General features: G+C 41.0%; 2 protein-coding genes across 2 annotated transcripts in view; one reads left to right on the plus strand and one right to left on the minus strand.

Annotated features, from left to right (window-relative positions):
* The first annotated feature begins 1,197 nt into the window (after window positions 1-1,197).
* Window positions 1,198-20,971, plus strand: scara3 (scavenger receptor class A, member 3). The gene is made up of 12 exons (XM_024290728.2): window positions 1,198-1,476; window positions 9,120-9,155; window positions 9,423-9,467; window positions 11,838-11,957; window positions 13,109-13,189; window positions 13,297-13,415; window positions 13,499-13,743; window positions 14,851-15,070; window positions 16,508-16,596; window positions 16,731-16,923; window positions 19,429-19,606; window positions 19,897-20,971. The coding sequence occupies exons 1-12, from the start codon at window positions 1,470-1,472 to the stop codon at window positions 20,379-20,381; spliced, it is 1,818 nt and encodes a 605-aa protein (XP_024146496.1). The 5' UTR covers window positions 1,198-1,469; the 3' UTR covers window positions 20,382-20,971.
* LOC112157752 (adenylate kinase 7) overlaps window positions 13,003-25,160 on the minus strand; it is a 38,718-nt gene continuing 26,560 nt past the window's right edge. Inside the window, exon 20 of the transcript XR_004947270.1 lies at window positions 13,003-13,400. The gene's annotated coding sequence lies outside the window, so the exon portion shown is untranslated. The remainder of the gene's footprint in view (window positions 13,401-25,160) is intronic.

Below are 25,160 nucleotides of genomic sequence, written 5' to 3' on the forward strand. Positions count from 1 at the left end.
TACAGCGAAGCCTGCTAGCTCGCTAAGGCAGAGCTTGCTAGCCTGCTACAACGGAGCTGGCTAGCTCTCTAAAGCGGACTTTGCTAGTTTCAGCGGAGCTTGCTAGCTCGATACAGCAAAGCTTGCTTGCCTGCTGCAACGGACCTGGCTAGCTTGATACAGAGGAGCTGGCTAGCATGCTATGCCGTCCACCGAGAGGCTGGCTAGCGTACCGAGCCTACCCACTGAATCTCATCAATGTGGGCAAACAGAGTTGGGGCCCACTTGGCCTTCCTGGCTGGGTCTTGATGGATTGCTGGAGCATTATGGGTACTGTAGTCAGGAGCCTCACAGAGTGATAAGCACTGTCCTTCTACTGTTTGTGAATGAGTTGACTTTTTTAATTTTACAAATACTTTTAACTGAAGTATTTATTAAATACTTTTTAATTTTATTTTTGTATTGTATATGTATATTACATTTTTTTATTTATTTATTTAATCTTATTTTATTAATTCATAATTTTTTAATAGTCGTTTCTTTTTTTTTAATCTTTATCTTTTTGTTTTTGCACATGGGAGCACACGTCACTGGAACCAAATCCCTTGTATATTTAAACTGAACTTGGCCAATAATGCTGATTCTGATTCTAAAATTAGAATCTTTTATTTTTTATATTAGCCACAATAGAGACATAAAAGAGCCACAAGAGGCTCCAGAGCTGCAGGTCATGACCCCTGTGATAGAGGGATGCAGGATGTCTTTAGAAATGAATGTTAAAAAGCAGTTTTCTGCTGAGCTCAGGTCTCCCTGTTTTCCATCAAATCCACAGATTTCACTTTGATGGATCAAATGTCAGCAGTTCAGCTGCAGATGTTCAGCTGCTCAGTGAAGGCGCCTCGTCAGCCGCCTGGCCGGATGTGAGTCGGTGTGAGGATCACACCTGCCGTCTGAGGGCCGCGAGCTGGAATTACAGCTTTCACACGTCTGCCTGAGCGAGGCCTTTCCCCGCTCTGCAGGCTGAGGCTGCAGATATTCAAGGTGCTCAGCCCACACTGTTCAGACATTTGTTAGCAATTAGTCCCAGTCCAAAACACGCGGAGCCTCCCCGCTTCACTCTTCCTCCCCTTTCTTTCTTTAGTTCTCCCCATGTCCCCTTTCCCAGCCCCTCCCTCGTTTTCCACTTCCTTTGTTCCCCTCCCATCTCGGACTGTTCTGTCTCTCCTCTGCACATGGGTTCTGGCTGCAGAGCTGCTCTCAGCTTCAGAGCTGCACGCAAACACAAGTCCAGACCTTCAAGGTTGCTACCTGCTTTCTGTTTGGAAGTTCCTCTGAGCTGCAGATGCGTCCGTTCCTGCTTTTTCCCGTCAGCGCCGTCAGACTTTAAAGGCTGTCAGAACCCAAATGAGCATCTTTACTGAGCGGGTCAGAGAGGAGACGAAGGCTGCATCAAACAGGACCTCAGACCAAACCGTTAAGGAAAGTTCACCATGAAAGGTAAGACCCTCTCCAGAGCAACGGAGAGGCACCTGTCTGCCTGTGGAGAACCAGAACCAGAACCGGCACCTGCAGCCGGCGGCGGCTCCGAGTCCTCTGGCTTGTTGTTGTTGTTGGACGTCAGACTTTAAAAACTCGGCCTTTCTGTTCCAAACCCAGCACTCCTGAAGAGAGGGAGGGAGGGAGGGGGGGCTCCTGCTGGAGCTGGAAGAGAACAGGAATGCAGTGGATGATGTTGGTTCGGAATTCTAACAGTGACTGGATTTAGTTCTGTTGAGTTAAAGTCTTTCTTTAACAAACATCTTCTATTCTAGTGCACTACAAGTATACTTAGTCTATGCTGCATGTTATCTACTATCTATGTATTGTTAGCATGAAGTATTCACTGCACATACATGGACTATTCTTGTACTTCAGGATCAGACTAACTTCAGGTGTACTGCTTTTTGCTAAAGGTCACCATGAGGTCAACTCAGCCCAGAGTCTGGCCGTTTTTCCTTATAAAGTAAAAGTGTGGCGCTGTTGTGCATTAGAATCAGAATTGTTTTCCCTCTGAAACTCTGAAGCTTGTGCTCGACCTCTGCTCTGACTCAGCAGCACGCTGCAGGCGGGAGTTCAGGGGATTAGAGCTTGGATGAGTCCGTTTGGTTCTGGTGTGAGCTCAGAAAGTCAGACTTTTTCTGTGGAAAAATCTGGAAAGAGCTGATGTGCATTTGTGTCAATGATGTTGATCATTTTGATTAAATGAGTTTGAAGGTTTTTAAGCTATAAAGAATAGTTTGGTTGAACAGTGAAAAGGCTGCATCGTGGTGTAGTGGTTAGCACTCTCACCTCTCAGTGGGGGGTCCTGGTTCAGTTCCCAGCTGGCTTGTTTCCGTGTGGAGTTTGCATGTTCTCCCTGTACATGTGTGGGATTTGTCTGGTTCCCCCTGCTGTCCAAAAACACACTTTATTGGTTAGATGAGGCTTCTAAAGCAGGAGTGTCAAACCCAAAACTCACAATGAGTAAAGGGACAAACATTTAGTGAATACATAGGGAAAAAGCTTTTAAAACATAACTTTATTAACACAAATATGAACAAACACAGGCAGGAATATTATTCTAGAATAAATCAACCTAAATCTTAAATTACTTTCAATATTTTACTCTCCATAAAATCTGTATTCTGTCAAAATTGGGATGCTACAAGATAACATCGGGCCGTTAAAAATAAGAATATAAAATGATCTTGGAGGCTGGATATATTTACCCTGAGGGCCGGATCCGGCCCCCGGGCCTTGACTTTGACACATGCTCTGAAGTGTCTCCATGGTGATTGTGTGGCTCTGTGACAGGCTGCCCAGCCAGCAAGGCAAAGTGGGACAGCAAAGATTGAAAGTGGTTAGAAATGTGACCCCGAATGGGTTTTTCAGCAGTTTCTGTGGTGGCTCCACCTGTGTTTGCCCACATTGACTTTAGTGACTCAGGGGGTTGACTCTCTAAGTTAGCCAGCTGCTCGGTGGACAGCAGAGCTCACGTTAGGGGAACTTGCTAGCATGCTTCAGCTATCACTGGGTGGCTGGCCATTTGGGATCCACATTTTCTTCTTACTTTTATACCATATGGGGCCCACTTGGCCTTGCTGGCTGGAAGGCTACCTGTGCAGAGTGTTCCCACCTTTACCCAACAGTAGCTAGGATAGGCTCCAGCAACCCTGTGGCCCCCAGAGCACACAGAGCAGGTTTGGAAGATGGATGGATGTATGCCTAGCGCCCCCTACTGTGCTGCTTTATGTATTGGATCACTAATCCCTGTCAAAACCAAATTCTTTCTGACCTGCAAAAGTGAAGCCTGAAGAACTGAGTCTGTAAAAAAACTGATGTAAACTCGTCAACATGTTTATCACTGCAGAAAATGTAAAAATGTCAGCCTGTGCCAATGTTTAAAAGAGGAACAGAGCTGATGACATTTCCTCATGCACGCTCACTTTGAGTGTGTGCACGCCTGTATATGTGAGTGCACGCACCTGTGAGCGTGCCTGTGTGTGGGCACGCACCTGTGAGTGTGTACGTGTGTGCGCACCTGTGAGTGAGTTTGTATATTACCCTGCTTCTGATTGGTCAGACACAACGTTTGTTTTACTGTCAGTAACAGAACATCATGATACTATATACCTGTGGTGTCATATGGACTCAAAACCGTTTTTTACATTTTAAATCAGTTTATTTTGAAAACTACATTTAAAGTAAAAGTTACCCCTTAAAAACAGAATTTAGTTTTTGAATTATTCTATAACTGGTTGAGTGTTGGTACTTTTCCTGAAACTGTGATTTTGTCTCTAAGACAAAAACATGTCTTTTATGTAAACTTGTGTAACATCAGAGTTGATTAAAGACAAAATGAGTCAGTTTGGACGTAGAAACGAGCAGCACAAATTCAACATGTCAACTCTCAGGTTACATCTAAACCACAGAGCAACGCTGTGAATTCACCGGCTGAGGAACAGATGCGGTTCTGGTTAATGTGGTTTCCAGCTCTGCTCGCTCAGAGTGAAACATGCTGCCTCATGCATTCCTGTCAGAGGGAGGGGGGGCTGAACATCAGGGGGGGCAGGAGACAGGTGAACGCCGGGGAAAGAAAAGAGTGAAAATAAAAATAGGTCTTCTGTGGATTTTAGAGTCCTGTTTGAATGAATGATCTTCTTGACATCAAAACAGCTTAAAAAGGACTTTTTAAGACATTTAGGTTGTGGGATTTTAGTTGAAAACTTCATTATCATAATTAAAACACTTCTGGGAATATTTTTTAAACTAAAATTGTCATAGAGGGACTTCAAGAGATCAAAACTGCTGCACAAAATAACCTAAAAACTGGGATCAAATAAAAAAATGTATGGATGTCATCAGTAAACAGTAAAACATGAGCTTTATTTATTGTTTTTCTACTTGATAATCCCAACGAACAATTAACAATATAATTGCATCAACATCAGCATTGTGAAAGATTCACTGTTACAGCTGCTTTAGCATAAAGTTGACCTTTTTTGGTAAGTTTTCAGCGTTTTACTGCATTAATTACCTGCTACTAGCTCATGTTTAGCTTCAGTTTAGTTGTCTCACTCTTTTACAATGCTGTCTGGAGTTTAAAATATCATTTTTTGCTAATCATTTGGAATCTGTGGTTTTGTTTAGATATCCTCCTGACAACCAGAACAACAAAAAGTCATTTTTAAATCTACCTAAAACTACAATTCCCAGATCTCCACCCATTTACATTTGGGATCACCAAAAAGCCCCGAATGCCCTCTGTAGATTCCAAAAAGGAGCTCATTCAGTAGTATGCAGTGGGGTTTGGAGAGACACAAGACACATTTGCATTACTGTTAAGTGAGAATTCCTAAAAAGTAAAATTTACATTTTTTATGTTTTTTGGCAAATTCTTTTTAATAGTATATTTAACTCCTTGTCAGGCGTAGAATGCTTTTCAAATCCCGCCCCTCCAGGGGAAGTGGTCCTTCGGGTCATGACCTCCAGCTCTCATTGAAGGTGTTTACAGCTGGGATGAAGCAGCATTTCCACGTCTGAATCCTCGGTTCTGAACAGGAGAAGGCTGGAACGCCCTTTGGTGTTGTGACTGAGTCTTTTCCTCGGCTGGAGGAGTGAAATAAGCAGCGAGTTAGTGCAGAGTCAGCAGTTATGCAGTCTTAGAGGTCTTTTGTGGTGACACCGAGTTTATAGATGAAACTCTCCCTTTAGCCGTCTGTGGAGCGATACTGAAATATTGATATCTGCGGGCTGGTATCAATCCGGTACCAACTAGAGATCGATATTATTGATATTTTGGATCAATCCGCCCAGATCTAGTACTTGGATGTGAGGTAGATCTCTTTTTTGGAAACTCTTCCAAAGCCTGTTGTGCAGAAGTTTATATACTTGCTAAAGGCAGCTATATTGTTCTAGTAGCCGGTAGTCAATGAGCTCAAATGTGAAATTATGATTAGCTAGGCAGAGAAAACTCAAAAATTCTTAATTGAAACAAAAAAAAAACAGATAAATTAAAACAAAGAACGAGAAATGGAAAAAGGATAAGTTGAAAGTAAAAATAAAAACATTTTAATAGGTAAGAGTTTTAGTTTTTTTATTCAAGTTTCCAATTTACATTTTTTTTAAATTTTCAATAATTTCTTTTGAGTTTCATTTTTTTTCAATAATTCCATCAAATTTACAATATTATTTTCAAGTTTAAAACTGCTTTCAATTTTTTTTTCAAATTTACAAACTTGTTTTCATTCACTTCAATTCAGTTTTTTTTCTTTCAAATTTTCAATTCTGTTTTTTAGATTTCAAATTTTCAATTCTTTTTTTCAGTTACAACGTCTATTTTTAAAGTTTTCAATCTGTTTTTTCGTTCACCTCTTTCAGCTGATCCTGATTTGACCCCGTACTGATCCTTTTCTATAGGTAGTCACCTAACAGCGTCATGGGGGGGGGGGGTTGGGGGCGTCTCCCTTTAAAGCGGGGTTCAAAGTTAATCCGTCTGGAAGGAGCTCAGAGTTCACCCCCCAGTCCTCCACATATAGAGGAGCCAAATCCGGTTTTGGACATCTGACAAAAAAAAGACACCTGGATGACTTCCAAGTCCCGGACGAGCCCCCACAGCAGACCCGGACCCTCGGGGGGGATTTAATCTCACTCTTGAACTTCTCTGTATTCTGGAGGAGAGATGGAGGTCTTCCTCACTATAGTTATGCAAACATATTTCCAGTACTTCACAGAAGAACAAAACTGGAGGAACGTCAATAGAGACCATAAAAGTAAATGTTTAAAATGGTGAAAAAATGTGATTTTTCTTATAGATTTTCTACCAATTTTCTTTTTTTCTGTCTGATTGAATCAGTGAGTCACCCAGCAGAGCTGCTGTCAGATGGGTTCAGCTCTGCTCTGTTTGTTGAAGAGCTGGACTGATCTTGGCTTTTTTCTTTTTTTTTTTGTTTCCTCAAAAAGCCATAAAAATGTTAGCGGAGAAACATGAAAGTGTGAGGGAGCAGAGGAGCCAGAGCTGTGAAGCTGGCAGATACTTCAGGGCGGAGACTGACTGTGAGGTTTTATGTCCTAACTTCCAAAAAGTCATGTGCTGACACTTAAGCATTTCAATATGAGCACATTTAGACCGCAGAGTCCAGAACAGAACTGGAATTCGGTTCCTGCCCCACAGATGCATGTTAATAAGGGTGGGAAAGAATTCAAAGTATACTTTCGGTTGATTTTAGGCTTGAAAAGCTTCCAGCTCAACCAAAAACCTTCAAGCGGTTTACCAGTATCAGATTGACAACTTCCTGTTAGAGTGAAACTAATACTGTAAAGATAAGTTTAACCAAAACAAAATGATTAGTAAAAGTTTTAGTCACGTGCAGTACGAGGGTGGACGACCCTCCAAAGTCCCAGACAACCCAGAAAGCAGCTTTACTCCTCTGGTAGTTCTTGTGGCCCCACAGAAAGTGTTCAGTTGGATCAAACTGGTTTTTAGTTTTTTCTCCATTTTGTCAATAGAACCACTAAAAGGTGTGACTTCATGGAAAGAATGTTATCCTACTTTTTGTGTCTCTGTCTTCTAAACACCCACTCAGAGGAAAATAGTGTTTTTGTTGACTTTAACATTTTCTTAGAGGACATATATAAAGACAATTAAGATTAAGATTGAATTTCTGATTATTTATTTATTCAAATAGTTGTGAATGAGGAACAGACGTAAAAAAAGTTGTTGGAAAAGCTCATAGTTGTTGTGTACAATCCACTTAAGGTGCATTCACACCAAACTAAATACTAATCCAATACCATCACTTTGTCCAGAACTTCCATCCATTTTAGGGATTTTTTTCCAGAGCTCGTCTCTAGCAAGGCGGGAGACACTGGACAGATCGGGAGCCTGTCTGTAGCAGTTCTCTGGTTATAGCTAGCCTCCCAGACTTCAGTGGAGCTCGCTCAATACTCCGGCAGACAGGCAGCCTCTGCGGGGAGCGGGAGCAGCCTGCTCGGGTCTCCTGAACTGTGATGTTTTACTTATTTTCATCGACACAATAAAAAAAAAGGTCCCATATTTCCCCCATCTCGGGTTAATGGGGGACAGCCTTCAAACTCAGTCACAGAGACACAGAAATATTGTGGAAGCGGCTGTCAGCCAGACACACCCTCGAGTAACATAATAGACCCGGTAACGAGAAAATCTTTGAAGGATTTCATTTTTTTGTAGATTTTTGTAGAACGCCTCACAATAAATAAACCAACATTATCCGTATCTTCCATTCATTGGAAGTGTGACATCCACAGACATCCAAACTCAGACGCTCAACGTCAAGCTCATAACATGTTTTACAGGCAGCAAGCAGCGAATTCGCCACACGGCGAAAGAATGGCGGGCCACCAGTTTCGGAGTTTGGAATCCCTGATTTAATAGGAACAGCCCGCACGTCAAAAAGAGGTGCGGGGCATGCAAATTTGTCACGCGAATCGCGTTCGGTGTGCATGCACCTTTAGCCATCTGCACAAACTCACAACACAGACAGCTGTCGTCTGCTGTGCACGGACAGGAGGAGGATGGGGGTGTACTCACTGTTAGCTCGAGGTGCTAGCTTTATGGAGAAAGTGTTTGTGTTAGCCTGGGGGCGGAGCAGACTCTTCCTAAAAGGGGCGGTCTCACAATGTTATGTCAGCACGATACGACCCGCTTGTTTTCGTGGGTATGGGAGGGGCCGCTGTTGAGACTGCAGGTTTTTAGAGGGTTACTTAGAAATAGGTGAATGGATCAAAATACTGCTTTGAGGCTCTTTATAGTGAGGAATGAACAGTTTAATGCACTTAAAAGATCAAACAGTTAGTTTTTCATGGTATTTCCCCTTTAAAGAATCTTCTTTTTATTTTCTGTAGTTGGTTGGGACAGTGCAGACCGTGTGCTTCTGTTTTCGGCCGCCGTCATGATTACATAAGTGGGAGTGTTCAGTGACTCTCAGACCTGAGCTCAGCTGCTCCACTGACACATGTAAACACCGACCTCGCTCCAGACTTTCCAACCTTCACTTTGGCTGGCGTTGCAGACTGAGGATGGACGTCATCGTCCTTATTTTGGTTTCCTGACATTTTAGCTTTCTCCTGTAATGCAGGTCCAGTGACCTCACTTCCTGTCTAATTGGAATACTTGAACATTTATGGTGAAACTGTTGTGCAGAAACTGTGAACAAACACAACCTGCTTCTGTAAGTAAAAGTTCAGGTTCATAAAACTCCATTTTGGATAGATTCTGGAGAGTTGCATTGATGTTCCTGAGGCTCTCTAGCCCAGTTAAATGCCTGTTTCTGATGATCTTATCCTGGTGGGAGTTTTTTCCTTTTTTTCCCCACACTCTTTCTTTCCAGCAGGGTCTCAGGTGTGGATGATGGCAGAAACCTCCACGCTCGCTGCAGCAGCTATGAAAACATCAGGTTGAACGTAATGTGGGAGAATTACTGCAAATTGGCTGTTTTATTGGGGCTTTCAGGTTTCGTTTCACCATGGGGATCCCAAAAACTCCAAGAAGAAAAACACAAACCACCAGCTGCTCCTTCTCTGTCGCTGCTAAAGAATAAACCAGACATTTTTATTAAAAGTGTTTCTCTTTTTCTCTCTGACAGACAACTACGATGGATACGAGAACCAGCTCTTTAAAGGTAAAGATCTCAGTCTTTTGTGGCTGTTACGTTTTTAAAGATAAAAAACACAAATGTTTACAAGTGAAAAAAGTAAACAAAGTAGTCAAAGGAGCAACTTTAGAAATACTTTAAAAAATACAGTAGTTTGATTCATTAAATGTCTTCTTTTGGGCTGATTGACATATGTGTAATTATATATAAAAAATAAACAAACTGCATATTTATTGAGCCTTTTATCATGTAAACAAGTGGACCATAACACTTGGATTTTCCTTGTTTCTCTAGACGAGGACTTCACAGTGGAAGAGGAGGAGATGCCTTCATTTAGAGGTAATGTTCTCCAAACGTACTGGATCTCTGTTGTGAGATTGTGCTTGTGTGTCAAAGACAGCTTTGACATGTTTGGTCCCCACCCCAGCAGAAAATGTGGGCCACGAATTGGTTTGTCCACAGTTTCCGTGGTGGCAGAGTTCACTAGGTAACTACAAAAGACCTCGTAAGCATGCTACAGCGTAGCTCACTAGCTCAATACAGAGGAGCTTGCTAGCTCGCTACAGTGGAGATTGCTTTGTAGTCTGCTGTGAATTCTCGTGAGTTTGGCTATATTTGCTGCCGTAGGGAGAAATCTTGGAGTAAATATGAACAAACAGGAGATTTTTGTCATGTTTGAGGTAATAGCAAATTTGAGGAATGAATGAGACTGTTTTACTTAAACATTTTAAGGTGATTGTAAAAATTGGCAGGTCCTGGACCAGGTCTGCTTGGGTGTAATCAGACTGAAAATTTGTTTGGGATTATTTAAGGAAACGGGACACAAGAGTTCGTTTTCTCCAATAATCTGGAGCAAATTGTCAGTCTAAACAAATCCAAGCAGACCCTAGTCCGGGACAAGGAACCGCTCTCTGACCCGTCTTTGAGGGGGTCTCGATTCATTTCCAAGCAGACCAAGATTCGGTTCGCTCTGACTTTCCTCAGTCTGAATAAGATCCCAGCTGGAACTGGATCAACTGGACCAAAATGTGCACAGTAACTGGGCGCTACAGAGTAGTAGAGCGAAGATGAGACACAACAACTCATTTAAATGTGGTTGGATGACAGGAGCTCATTGAAACATCATTCACATTGCTTCTCACTCTGTTTTCCTGGCAATCTAATGCCTCATTTCCACCTAGTGAACGGACCAGACCAGTCCCCTCTTAGCCAGTTTAGAATGGTCAGAATAATTCAAGTGAGCCTTTCCACTGAGCGTTGGACCATCAGGTGTAGACCGATGACGTAGCTGTGCGTCAAAACGGTGCAAATACAGCAAAAGCTGACTCAGAAACGGACAGAAATTGAAAAAGATAACCGTGGAGGATCATTATATTCCGGATCAGGTGTTTATTATGGATGAAGCCGGCCTCCACGCTGCAGAACAGTCTCTTTCTGTTGAGCAATACTCCAATGTTCTTCAATAAATGTTTACAAAGCATGATGGGAAGGGTTTTTGATGATTATGGATCGGTAACGGACTTTCTTTGGCTGCAGAGGTCGGGTGAGATGGAAAAGGGGGAGGGGTCTCTGTGTTGGTGAATTTGGCGTCTCTCCGGTCCCCAACTACTTCTGAATACTGTATGTAAAAAGATTATCATTCCTTGCAAGAAGATTGTGGAGGGCGAAGAAGAATAGTGACAAAAAGAGGACAAAACTTTCGGGTTCGATCTTGTGTCTAGAAAAGCGCTAGTCTGACGCTTGCTGTTGATGTAAAACCTTTCCACCAATCAATGGGTTACTTCGTGTGATGACAGAAGCTCCGCCCTAATGGGTCCATTCCATTTTTCTATGGACCTACGACCAACGGTGGACCAGAAATGGTACCAGTTGGTCCTGCTAAACGGGTCTTTTTTGTAATCGAAATGCTCAGAAGTCCAGCCTGGCCCGGTCCAGTCCAGTCCGGACCGCTCAGTGGAAACGAGGCATGAATGTCATAAACACTTACCAGTGTATCTTCTTAGCCGTCTTGCAGCATGCCTCCACCGTACCAAAGCAGCAGTAAAAAGTGTTGAACCTGACGTTGATAAAGACGTTCAAAATTGGTCAGTGAAATCTAAAGTCCGAATAAGTGGACTATTCCAACAAGGGTTAATAAGCCGAACATTTCTTCTTGTCGTTGCCTTATGCTGCCCTCTTCATTCCTGGTCAGTGACTGAAGAGATCTTTAGTCACAGGCTTTTGTTTATAAGCAGAAATTTTCAGTGGACACCAGTCTGAATACAAACCAAAAACAAGGTTTCTGACTCTATCCGGACCAAATTAAGCAAACTCGGTTGAGTCCAAAAGATCTTCCAATAAGAAAATCTGAAAAACATAATCTTCAGAAACACTTCCTCCTGTGAAGACACAGCAACCTCTGTTTCTGGGTGTTGCATCTTTGCGGGTGGAAGTCCTTCAATCATCTTGTCTCTGCATTGACATGTCCATGAGGGTTCGTCCAGTTATTCTTATGTGCTAGTTTGTTTATGGTTTGGGTTTGAATTTGTGTTCGGGTCTGTCTAATCCAATACAATAGAAATAAATGAAAATATATACAAGTAAAGTTTCAGATACTAAATGGGTTTGTACAAGTTTACCCCTCCCATGAAAGAAGGTCGCAGAAGTGAAACGCTTCTCTGGTTCTGCTGGACAGGATGAGATCAATGAGGTTCGTGGTTCTGTCTGCAGGTCGTTCTCGAGGTGGATGTGTGAGATGCCAGCAGAGCCATTCTCTCCAGACGGCAGTGAAAGTCCTGTACGGATTTGTTGCTTTCCTCATCATCATAGTTGCAGTGCTCGCGTCTCTCGGTGAGAAATATTCGTCTCAAATGTTTTCTCTGGGGCCTCGTGTTTCTTGCGTGCTGAAGTCCACCTTGATTGTGAAGCTCCAGCTCTGTGAGGAAAACCCTCAGAACTTTCTGTCTTCATGAATCCATGAGGTTTTCCACATTCCTCCTGACAGCTGCTCAGCATCCACAGATGGTTTTCACATTAACAACACTTAACTGGAGCTGAAGGCAGTAAATCTTCAGGCTTTATTGTTGTTCAGGGACCTCAGAGGGAGAGCGAGTCATCCTATGAAGTACAAGCCTGTATTCAGCTCCTCGACACCATGTCATCCAGGTTTACAGGATTTTTAGCATTATTTGAACTGCAATTTTAATAGATGCCATTTCAAGGCACACAAGGGTACATTCGTTGTATTTAGTAACACTATTGGTGTTTTTTTATGAACATTGTCAATAATATTTCGTCCTATCTCCTTTTCAAAGGTTTTTATTAACCTGTTACCCTTTAACACCGGAGATGTCGATGGCAACACTTAAAAACAGATGTGAATATGAATAGAGGACAAAACAATCATGTTAAAACATTTTTTGATTATTGAAAGTTTTTTTTTTTTTTTTTTTTACCAATGAATGTGAATAAAATCAGACCATACAGAGAAATGGAAATACGTTTATGCAAAAAGAACGACTGCAGTCCTCAGAGACAGAGTTTTCATTTTCTGTTCTGCTTTATTTTTTCATGTTTAGGAGATTAAAAGTTTTGTTTCAATGTAAACTCAGAATTAATGGTTACGTGACCTTTCTTTTCTATTCTCTGAATTTGGATCATTACCAAGTATTGTCAAAATATATATTTTTAAATAAATGATTCTACTTTTGCACAATGACTGATGAAAATGTTAGAAATCGTTTCCTTGGGAGATCAAGACCCTGCAACACAAACCATCAAATCTCTCTTTTAAACATCAACAACTTATGAAGACTTGGGTGGCGTAAACTCAAACCTCCGCCTGTAACTTTTCATTTCCTGTTCAGCTGAAGTGCTGCTGATCTTCAGCTTCAGGTTTTTTTTTTGTTTTTTTTTTTTGGTGCTTTGTCATTTAGTAGATTCACTTTTCAACTCCTTAAATAAAGCCACACATTTTCTGTATGGATGCTCTGTTGTTTCAGTTTTCAGAAAGATGAACTACTTATCTACAGAGGAATCTTCCTATCAGAGGAAGATCAACCAGGCTCAACAAGGAATAGATGGTAAAGAAAAAAAATGTTTCATTTCAAACTGAAAGTTCACAAAAGATGGAAAAAATGTCTTTCTCTCTCAACTGAAGACACACTTTCCATCCTTACCACATTTTCAGATCTGAAGTCTTCGTCTAACTCTTCAGGCTGCTTGGATCCGACTTTTTATAGCGAGGAGATCAGCCGTCTGAAGAAGGAGTTTGAGGAGATCCAGAAAAGGATGCTGCGACAAGAACAGGTATGAGGATGAGACACCAAGCTCAAATATGAAATGCCTGCAATTATACAGTATGATAAGGATAAAATCTTCTCCCCATTCAGGTCCTGGACAGAGCCTCCCAAATACAGACTGCTACAAGAACTACCAGCAACCAGCTGAAACAGGAAGTCCAAAACCACCTGGTGTCCATCCGATTACTCAACCAGTCCCTGGAGAGGTGCGTGGATAGGGTAGAGGGCTGGAAGGAGGTGATGGAGGAGACCGAGGAGAAGATGAAGACGCTCACTGAGGATCAGTATCACGTCAAAGCCACAGCGCAGCAGATCAACACGACGGTGATGCTCAGGTGAGATAACCTGTGAGGGAAACGCGGCCCTCAACGTGACGCCAATCTCGTTTTGTGTTTTTGCTTTAACATGAGGAGCAAGTGTAATATTTGGGATTGTGCGCTACTTTATCAGAGTTTAACTTTATTTTGAAAGATTTCCCAAAAGTTCTGACCACGTTGACACTTTCAAATAATCTGAATGTAAAAAATGTGGGAATAATTTAATTAAAAAATTTGGAAAAATAGATAACAATATGGCTGTAAAGTGACAGTACTGTCTCACAAGAAAAGTTGCATTACTTGCTATAATGCCAGTGTGAAAGCTGATTACAAAATGTGGTCACTGAATGTGCTTCAGCTTTCTGCTGAAGATGCTTAAGTTGCTATGTAACTTAAAATTGCAGAAAGTGCACAAATAATTTATAGAATTACTTGGAAAATTGCAAAAAAAGCTTAAAATGTGTAAAAGGTATGAACTCAAAAGTAGCCTAAAATCTCAGTAGATGCCAAATTAGCCAAAACAGCTAATATGTTGCTAAAAAAAATAGTTTAAATCAGAATTAGCATTAGAGACTTCAGTAGATGCCAAATTAGATACTAATTTAACCAAAAACATTAGCATGGTGCTAAAATATTAGCTAAACTCATAATTAGTCTTAAAAACCCCATTAGATGCCAAATTAGCCAAAAACGTTAGCATGGTACTAAAATATTAGCTAAACTCAATATAATCCCAAAAAGCCTTAGTAGATGCCAAGTTAGCCAAAAAAAACTAACACGTTGCTTAAATATTAGCTTGATTCAAAATCCCCCCCCACCTCAAAAAAAAAAAAAAAACTCAGGAGATGAAACACTATCCAAAAAAGCTAGCACGTTGCTAAAATACTAGCTTAACTCAGAACTAGCCCCAAAACCTCAGTAGATGAGTAATTAGCTAAAAAACGTTATCATGGTGCTAAAATATTAGCTAAACTCAAGACAAGCCTAAAAAAACGATTTAGATGCAATATTGGCCAAAAACGCTAGCATGTTGCTTGACTGTTAGCTAAACTCAAAATTAGCCTTAAAAGTCTGATTTTGAGTCATTGTCTCTCACATATATTCTCTGCTGTTCGTGATCTTCAGCAAAGACTGGATCAACGTGCTGCAGAGAAAAGCAGACGAGGACTCTCGGCTTCTGCAGACGTTGAACAGCAGCTGGCAGAACAACAGTCAAGTTATGAGCGCAATCATGTCCAACACCAGCAGCATCTCACAGAACGTGCTCTACCTGCACAGCAACATCCTCATAGACCAGCAGAGAATCGCCACGGCGACGGAGATGTTCTATGACCTGTCCCATCAGGTAGGCGCAGTTCTGGTCTTTGAGCAACGGGCGTTTTGAGAAATTTAGAGGGATAGTAATCAATCATGGGTTGCAGCGTGAAGAAGAAGGTGCTGGTTTGAGTCCCAGGCAGTTCCTTTCTGTGTGGACTTTGGATGTTCTCCTTTTGTATGGATCCCACAATAGGTTAATTGGTGGTTCTAAATAGGGCTGGGTTAATAAAATCCATTAATTGATTTGAATATATTTAAGCTTTAACAGATCAATAATCCATTCATAAAAATATAAATCGATTTAGCACATAAAGCTAAAGCCCGCTAGCTTGAGGCTAACGTTTAATGGAATTTCCCATAGAATGGCTAATGCTAATGCTCAGTCGACCTAAACATACATTGCTGAATAAATGAACTTCTTTATAAATTTACAGACATTGTCCAAACACTTTTTAAGGAAATACTTTTTTAAAGTAACAATTTGTGGTTTAAAACACTGTTTTTCCTCATTCTTTCTTCTTCTTAATAAGCTGTACTGCTATAGCATGATCACCACCTAGTGTCCAAACTGAAACGTCCTCCAGGAGAAGCAGAACAATGTTTCCAATGTTAATGATCTGAACATTTTAGTTAGAACTTCTCCTTTAGAGAATCCATGTAACACTGGATGATATTAACAATCTCAGTATTTCACTGATACATTTACAGGATGTGAACTGGATCAGATTCATATAAATATATTCAAATCATATAATAGATTATTAATGTATTCCTAAACAAATGTGTATAAATGTGTAAACTCAAAATTACATTGAACTGAGAGGCTCCAGCAACCCCGTGACCCCAACATGGATTCAAAGGGCCTAAACTTGTATAAATGGATAATCAATCATCAATTATTTAATTTCTTTTAATATAATGATAAACTGTGTGGTGGCTAGAATTGTTGTTGCACAGTGAGAAGGCCTGGTCTTCTCACAAAACATCAGGTTGATTAAAGAGTATTAAATAGTCTCTGAAGGGTGAGTGTTGATGGACTGGTGAACTGTCCGGGGTGACCCTCACCTTTGACCTGAAGTAGGAGGGCAAGGCTCCAGCATCCTTTTGACCCCGCCCAGGACAAAGAGGAATGAAAGAGAGATCAAAATTAAAACGTATACATTTTATTTAGCTCTCCTTCTGTTAAGAGGCTGACGGGGTTTAGCTTTCACTTTATACCCAATCTTTTTCAAAAAGTAAAACAGTTGCCCAAAGTGCCCCTAGCTGATTGAAAAAAAAATTAAAAATTCAACTAATCACTACATAATGTAGACGAGCTGAAATGATGAAATTATACAATTATCGTGATTTTTTTTTTAAACCATTAGTAATAATTGATTGATAACTAAAGCGAGTGAGGTCTTGAAAAGATGTGGTTGATCCTAACTAGTAAAAACAAAACTCTAGGTCATGTGATTTTGTACAGGCGATGAACCTCCAAATGCAGCTTGACAACGTGTCCTCATTTATGGACGAACATGAGGAGAACGTCCATGATCTTCATTACCACTCCAGGTAGCGTGCATACAAACATGCTCTATTTCTGTACTTTTACATATTTTTTATTTTATGTATCTGTCTTTATTTATGTATTCATACAATAAGAGGTGAAAAAATCCTGTATAATAGTTATTAACCATCTTCTTTAGATATTACGAAAACCGGACGGGCGAGCGTTTCTCTGCGTTGGACGGCCGTTTGAACTCCATTGAGATGGAGATCGACACCATTTCATCGAGCATCAATGCCACCGTCATTCACGTCCAGAGCATGTACAAGTACATCAACATCGAGAGCTCGTCCTGCAAGAGCCGTATGGGAAGACACACAGAAGACCTGCAGGTGATGACAAGCACAGGAACCTCTCATACACCTGCCAGCTTTGATAGCGAGTTAGGGACAGTGGTTGCTGTTTCTGGAATGGGCTGAATCAAAAGGTAAAGGTTTCAATTGACTGGTGAATCTAGATTCCTGTCCTCATTCATCGGCATTGCTTTGGGTCATGATAGACAGATCAAAACAATCAAGCAGCTACCGCTGGTTTTCAAGGATTGACGTGGTTGCTCTATTTACAGGTAAGACTAAAAAGGGCTATGAGTTTCTTTCAAATGGTTGCTGGAGCCGTGTGTTTGGAGGCATGTCTCAGAACATGCTGGAGAGACTATGTCTGTTGGCTGGCCAGAAAATCCTTCAGCTCAGACTGGTTCTCCATGACCTGTGTCTGAATGAACAGCAGAAGAGGGATAGATGGATTGCAAAGTTTGGAAAAAAAGAGATGTTTGTAGTATTTATATAGAATGCTGAAAACTTTAAATTATTTTTCAAAACAAAATTTCCTAATTGACAGGTGGATTGGAGCGGTGTCCACCGTTTTGCGGTCGCTGCACCGGTCCATTGTGGTGAAAAGAGAGCTGAGCCAGAAAGCAAAGCTCTCAATTTACTGGCTGATCTTCGTTCCAGTACTCACCCATGGTCATGAGCTCTGAGTCGTGACCAAAACAACAAGATCCCGACTACAAGCGGCTGAAATTAGTTTCCTCTGGAGGGTGGCTGTGCACTCCCTTAGAGATAGGGTGAGAAGCTCGGTCACCCAGAGAGAGATCGGAGTAGAGCCGCTTCTCCTCCACATCGAGAGGAGCCAGTTGAGGTGGCTCAGGCATCTGGTCCAGATGACTCCTGGACGCCTCCCTGGAGAGGTGTTCCGGGCATGTCCCACTGGGCGGAGGCCCCGGGGAAGACCTGGGACACGCTGGAGAAACTACGTCTCTCGACTGGCCTGGGAACGTCTCGGGGTCCCCCCAGAGAAGCTGGAGGAAGTGGCCGGGGAGAGGGAAATCTGGGCATCTTTGCTTAGACTGCTGCTGAATCAGGAAATTGTCTGAAAGATATTTATCAATAGGTGCACATATAGACAGGGTAGACCTTTCTAAAGGATGCAGCTGTAAGCAGAGTTCTGAAGTCAAAGGAACAGAAACTTGGGGCGGCTGTGGTGCAGCGGTAGGGTGGTCGACTCGTGATCGGAAGTGAGTGGGTTCGACTCCCGCCTTGCTCGCCCATGTGTCAAAGTGTCCTTGGGCAAGACACTGAACCTCGAATTGCCTCTGGTGGGAGGTTGGTGCCAGTGTTTGGCAGCAGAGCCACCACCAGTGTGTGAATGTGTGTGTGAATGGGTGAATAGGTCTGTGACTGTGAAGCGCTTTGGGCCCTCGAAGGAGGGTAGAAAGTGCTTTACAAGTGTATGCCATTTAACATTTGTCTGGAGTGAAGGAAAAGGAAAATACAAACCAATGGCTAGTACAAGATCCCCAGAGATCTCCATGACATTAACTGGCAGTCCAATACAGTAGGGTTCCATCTTCACTTCATACACAAGAAACTTTGGTTCTATAATGTTTCCAAAATGAATCAATCATTTGGAAATTTTGGCTGTTAAAATGAAATAAACTTGATGCTCAATCAAAAAAGTACCTGAACAAGGAAGAATGAAACATCTGCATAAAACCAACTACCCACACTCAAACATGGACTGGTATGCAGTTACACTGACCACCAATAGATACAGAAGCACAGGATTGATTCTGTCCATTTTGAAACTTAAGATCATTTTCCGTCTTTATGGATACTCAAATCTTTGGATCCTTTGACCTGTCTTAAACTTTACCTGAACCTCATTACAAATGTGTGGTTGGACTTGAGAAAAGTTGATGGTATCCAAAACTATGAGGGTAGCCGTCACCTAAAGGTCACTTATATATGCATGGTTATTTTGAAAGCACCTTTAAGAAGAGTTGTGATGACCACTTTTATTTCAGGATTAAACGAAACTTCAGATTCACAAAGTTTTGAAATATGACGACTGGTTGAAAGAAAGTATTAACATTATCTTTGAAAATCATTTGATTTGTTTATTGGAGTAATTTTTGGTGTTTACTCTATTTTGGAATTTAGCAAAAATGTTAGCTTTTTGCTAGCTGTTTTGGCTATTTTAGGCCTTTTTCAGTATTTTCAGACTAATTTTGATTTGACTAATATTTTGGCTTTATGCTAGCTATTTTGGTTCAATTAGACATTTTACACTTTTTTTAGGCTAATTTGTCATTTCCCCCAATATTTTAGTTTGCTATCAGCTTCAGCATTTTCAGCTATTAGCCTCAGCAGTTTAAGCTATAAACTTCAAGTTTTTCAGCTATCATCTTTAGCATTTTTAGCCACATTTAGCTTACAGCATTCCCACTTATTGCGTTATCGCAGGTAAATCTATATATATATAGTTAGAAAATGATTCCTTATTGTCTGATTTCTCTTGTTTGTTCGTGGTCATTTATGCTCAAGTTGTCTTTTCTTCAGAGCATGAACAGTACAGTCATGATACTCCTGCAGTCCGCCGAGTCATTGAGGGAGCAGAACATGATGCTGAATGTCCGACTCAACATGGACGTCAGGAACCTGTCCATGCTGATGGAAGAGATGAAGCTGGTGGACATTCACCACAGCCAGATTATACAGAACTTCACCATTGTAAAAGGTGCAGAGGATCTTTCATTGTTTTCTGTTGAATGATCTAACGAGAGGAACCTACACTAAACTATCAACCTCTAGTCCACTCTTCCTCTTCACTTTTTTAATGGTCCCACATTGCATCTCCTGCAATCTCCTCTGGTTTTCCTTCAGACCTCCTGCCTGGCAGCTCTAATCTCATTTTACCATCCATCTGAACAATTCCAAACTTTTATTGTTTGATCTCTAATGTTAAAGTACAATGTAAGTGTGAGTTCAATTTAAATTTGAACTCCACCTTCTATTTTCTTTCAACAGGTGCTCCAGGGCCTCCAGGGCCTAAAGGAAACCGTGGAGAGACTGGCATAAGAGGAGCCACAGGATTATCAGGATATAAAGGGGATAAAGGCGCCATGGGAATCCGTGGTGTAAGTGGACCAAAGGGTTCTCCCGGTTCAAAGGGTGCACCTGGGCAACCTGGTCCAGCTGGGAACAAAGGTCCAGTAGGATTGAAAGGAGTCAAAGGGTCACTTGGCCCACCAGGCCCAAAAGGTGAGAGGGGCCAGAAAGGGGATATGGGTCCTATCGGTAGTGACGGTGTACCAGGACCCCCCGGGCCCACTGGGTTACAAGGCCAAGCAGGATTACCGGGCATCATGGGACCTCCTGGACCAAGGGGAATACCAGGGGTTCCAGGGCCACAAGGACCTCCAGGACCTCCTGCTCCAGTCGAAATAGGAATGCTGAGTAAGACCCCTCAAACGCACTCTGTGACACCTGGTGTGGACTCCAAGAGACACTAGAGACAAACCCAGATATGGACTGTCACGAGCAACAAACTAAAACAAGATCTATTGTGATCAAGGATCAAAGAAACCAAAACCCTCAATGACCTGTTGCTATAAATCAAATTGACTCTTTGACTTGAAGTAGAGTGTCTTCCAGATTAACCTACAAACATCTAGAAACCCAAAGACATGAAGGGTCCCTCAGACTGATCCAGTGTTGGGCACTCTAAGTGTGCAGACAGAAATTATAGCTGAGGGTCTTCATCAGCATCTAGGACGAAAGACAGATTTTGACAAATCTTGCCCCAGTTATTTTTTTAAAGTTTTACAAATTTCACACTTTCTTTACATCTACTTTAAAAAAGACATGTTCTTGTTTAAAAGAGAGTTCTCTTTGGCTGTTAAAATGTAGTTTAAAGTCTATTTTTCAGAGCAGGTACTCTGCAGACACTACCATGAATTGCAGTTTCAATTGAAACATTTTGCTTTGGTTATAAATACAATTCTATTGTTTTCTATTCCTGCAGTTGGTCAATAAAGTAAAAAAAAGTTTTAAAAAGTCTCTGATTTCTATCAAACTGGGATTTCTTACTGTGTTGTCTTTACAATAAAAAATTGGACACCCAAAAAAATCACATGGTTGGTGATGTAAAGCGAAGATAGGAACTCATATCAAGAGTGGCTTTATGAAACTGCCCAACAAAATTGTCTAATAAGAAATTAAAATTACTTCTTTTGCTAATTTGTATTCAACCATCCCTCAACATGGGCAACTGTCTGAGTCAGTAGCCCATGTTAGCATGTTTGAGTGACTACGGACATCAAGTTTGGTTGCAACAAATATCACATCAGTACCTGATTCTTGGGTTATCAGAGTTTTCAAGGGAGCGTGTAAAGGTGTGAGTACTGGTCGTGCACATATGCTGCATGCGTGTGGTGTGCATGTGATACATGTGCTGGTAGGATGTCCACACAAAAAACACTCTTAGGATAGTTGTGACAAACGCATAAATCATAAGTACTGTAACTTTTTAAAACCGTTCACAAAATCAACCTAAATCAGAAAAACCCCTATTTGTTGGTGTTGCATATCAGCGCAAAACCCATTTTTTTCGCTTCAGAATCCACTGGAATGAATTATTGTGTAAACAGTTAAAGTTTCGATAGTTTAAAGAATGTACACACTGTTGTGAAATCTCTGGTGTTAAAGGAGCATTAAAACCCTTCCTCTCTCCTTAGCTTGTTTACATTAAAAGTGGGGTCATCTGGACAAGACAGTGTGCTGAACTTTTTTTTTTTTATCATTGATTTTTGAGTTTCACTAATGTCCATGGCAGACATAAAACCCTGTCCACCTTTGTCCACATTTGTCATGGAAGGAATCACACATTAATATGTGGGTGATCGTATGATCGTGATTGTATTGAGGATCCGTTCATTTTTGTAGGTATGGGAGGGGCTGCTGCAGACAGTGCAGGTTTTTAGAGGATTACTCTTAAATGTATGAACAGATCAAAATACCACTTTGGGGTTCTTTATAGGGAGGAATGAACAGTATATTCATTCATTCATCTTCCTGACCGCTTCGTCCCTTTCGGGGTCGCGGGGGTGCCGGAGCCTATCCCGGCTACTGAAGGTCGAAGGCGGGGTACACCCTGGACAGGTCGCCAGTCTGTCACAGGGCCTCAATCACACACATTCACTCTCACATTCACACCTAGGGGCAATTTAGAGTCACCAATGAACCTATGAAGCATGTTTTTGGACGGTGGGAGGAAGCCGGAGTCCCCGGTGAAAACCCACGCATGCACGGGGAGAACATGCAAACTCCACACAGAAAGGTCCCAAATCCCCCAGCCGGGATTCGAACCGGGGCCTTCTCGCTGTGAGGCAAGAGTGCTAACCACTGCGCCACCGTGCAGCCCATGAACAGTATAATACACTTGAAAGCTCATAAAGTTGTGGTCGTGGTATGGCCCCTTTAGGGTAATATCCAAACATTTGATGACTCAGTGATCACTTAACTAAAGATCTTGTTGACATTTGTGAAGTTAACATAATAAAGAATATAAAAACAACCAATAAAAAAGGAATAGGTAAAAGCTTATGAAGCTTTTTCAATGTCTATCCTTGATAACTCGACAATGTCCATACTGATCAGATTGACAAAGATACAATAAAAAAAAATTACAAACAGATACAAGTAAATCAAATAATTTTACATATGTGTATTGTAATCGGGGCTGCACGGTGGTGCAGTGGTTAGCGCTCTTGCCTCACAGCGAGAAGGCCCCGGTTCGACTCCCGGCTGGGACCTTTCTGTGTGGAGTTTGCATGTTCTCCCCGTGCATGCGTGGGTTTTCACCGGGGACTCCGGCTTCCTCCCACCGTCCAAAAACATGCTTCATAGGTTAACTGGTGACTCTAAATTGCATCTAGGTGTGAATGTGAGAGTGGATGTGTGTGTCATTGAGGCCCTGAGACAGACTGGAGACCTGTCCAGGGTGAACCCCGCCTTCGCCCTTTAGTGGCCGGGATAGGCTCCAGCACCCCCGCGACCCCGAAAGGGGAGTAGCGGACAGGAAAATGGATGGATGGATGTATTGTAATCACTTATACATTTATGTTTTAAACTTTTTTTAAACTGCAAAAGCAAAGTACTTAATTTGAATTCATCACTCAAGACATTCCATAATTTTACTCCAAGAACTGAAACACATCTCATCTTAACATTGGTTTGAACTTTAACCTGTTCAAAGTATAAAATACCTCTTAAATTATAACTCCTAAAGTAAATAATTTCTGTATATTTTTTAACCTAAATTATTTTTACTCTATAGAAAATTTCTAATACCTTAACATAAACAACTTTCTTTAATTGTAAACTTTTATTCGAACAAAATAAAGAATTTGTTGGTTCACAATATCCTGTTCTGTTAACTATTCTAATTGTTTCTTCTGTAATTTAACCAAAGATTCAATGATAGTTTTTCCTGCATTTCCCCAAATCTCTACACAATCTGAAAGATACGAAACAACTAATCAACACTAAACAAGATATAAGCTCTTTTGTTTAGTGCATCACTGATTTTAAACAGAATACCAACAGATCTAGAAACTTTATGTTTTATGTAATTTATGTGAGAATCCAAGACAATTTATCATCAATTATTAATCCTAAAAATGTTACTTCTGTAACATATTGTATTTCTGCACCATTTAAATATAATTTAGCATTTCCAATCTTTCTATTTCCAGAAAATATAATACATTTAGTCTTGTTTTCATTTAGAGATAACTTGTTATAATCAAACTATTTCTTAATCAAATTAAATTCATGTTTAGCAACCTTCAATAGTTCATCAATAGTTTTTCCTGAACAAAACATTTTAGTATAATCAGCAAACATAATAAATCTCAACTTTGTTGACGTCAAAAAAATATAATTAATGTATAGTGAAAACCACTTTGGTCCAAGGACTGAACCTTGTGTTGATGAAATTTAAGAGAATTTAGACTAAAGTTCGAGCTCCTCCAGAAGCCTTTCAGGTCCGGTTTTTGTCAATTCAGTCATTAACCCTTTATAACCCTTTAACCCAGGAGGTCCAGTGTTTACTTTTCGATTGTTAATGCGATCAACATAATAGATTTTCAAAATCTGGTGAAAATATGTTGATCGCATTAATGGTTGGAAATGTACAGTATGATAAAAATGTTGTGTTTCAGGGTCACCAGGTGTTGAAGGGTTAAATCGGCCAGGGTTGCCATAGGTTACCTAACATGCTGTGAGCTGCACAGCTTCAGACGTTAGCTAACCGTTGACTTGACAGGCACCAAAAACGCTCATTACATCGACAGCTGTGAAAACACCCTCACCCTTTCAACTGCATCACAGGTGACTTAATAAGACAGACGATGAGTCAGCAGCTAACAAAGTAGAGTAAAACCTTCTATTTTGTATTGTTCTTAACCATTGATGTTTGTCTGAGAAGTTTCCTGAAGCCAGTCCTGTTTGTTCTCCTTTATCAGTTGGATCTGGAAGTGAAATTTTAAGTAGAATCCTCTGATACAAACAGGCTCACAAAAAGTACCTCATGGACAAAAACAGCTGCAAAGACCTTATGAACTCCCGGAGTCATCCAGCTGGAAACAATATTTCTGTTGGCAGAGAGTGAAGAGGAGAGGGCCGCAGGCATGCTGAGTACAGGAGAGTTTGTGCCGAAGCACCAGGAGCAGTTCAGAACTCCCTTTCTCTTAGCCCGTCTACGGTAACCTTTAAATGCAAGACAGAGGAGTCCATTTGGGTCTCCGGGTGTTCTATAGAAGACAATTATATAGTTGAGTAAAAAAAATGTCAGAAAAGATTGCTTTAGATTTCATACAAAGAAATTCCTGACCAGTTTTGTTGAACTGTTCTTCCATAACTTCTTAGATTTTTAATTAAAGTGGAAATTAGACATGTAATCCTCTATTTTAGCCTCTGAGATGTTTTGTTTACAAAATAAATTTCCTGCCGTATTTTGCTGTGTGGTTTTGCTAAACAGTTAATTTGAATCTAATTGCTGAAATGGTTGGGTTCTGGATATCATCAGAGCCTTTCAGCTGCAGCTCAGTGGTGGTCCTGTTGTGGGTTGGTGGGTTTTTCTCTTATTGCATCTCTTGTTTGGTTTAGGCGGCTAAATTCTGTCGAAGCCCCATAACAGCTGACAACTGGAAACCCGACATTTGGTTAGTTAAGTGAAAACACGTTTGCTTAAACCTTTACCATCATGTAAAGTTAGAAAAATAAATTTT

Source organism: Oryzias melastigma, linkage group LG24, assembly GCF_002922805.2.
Source record: "Oryzias melastigma strain HK-1 linkage group LG24, ASM292280v2, whole genome shotgun sequence".
Classification (NCBI taxonomy): Eukaryota; Metazoa; Chordata; class Actinopteri; order Beloniformes; family Adrianichthyidae; genus Oryzias; species Oryzias melastigma.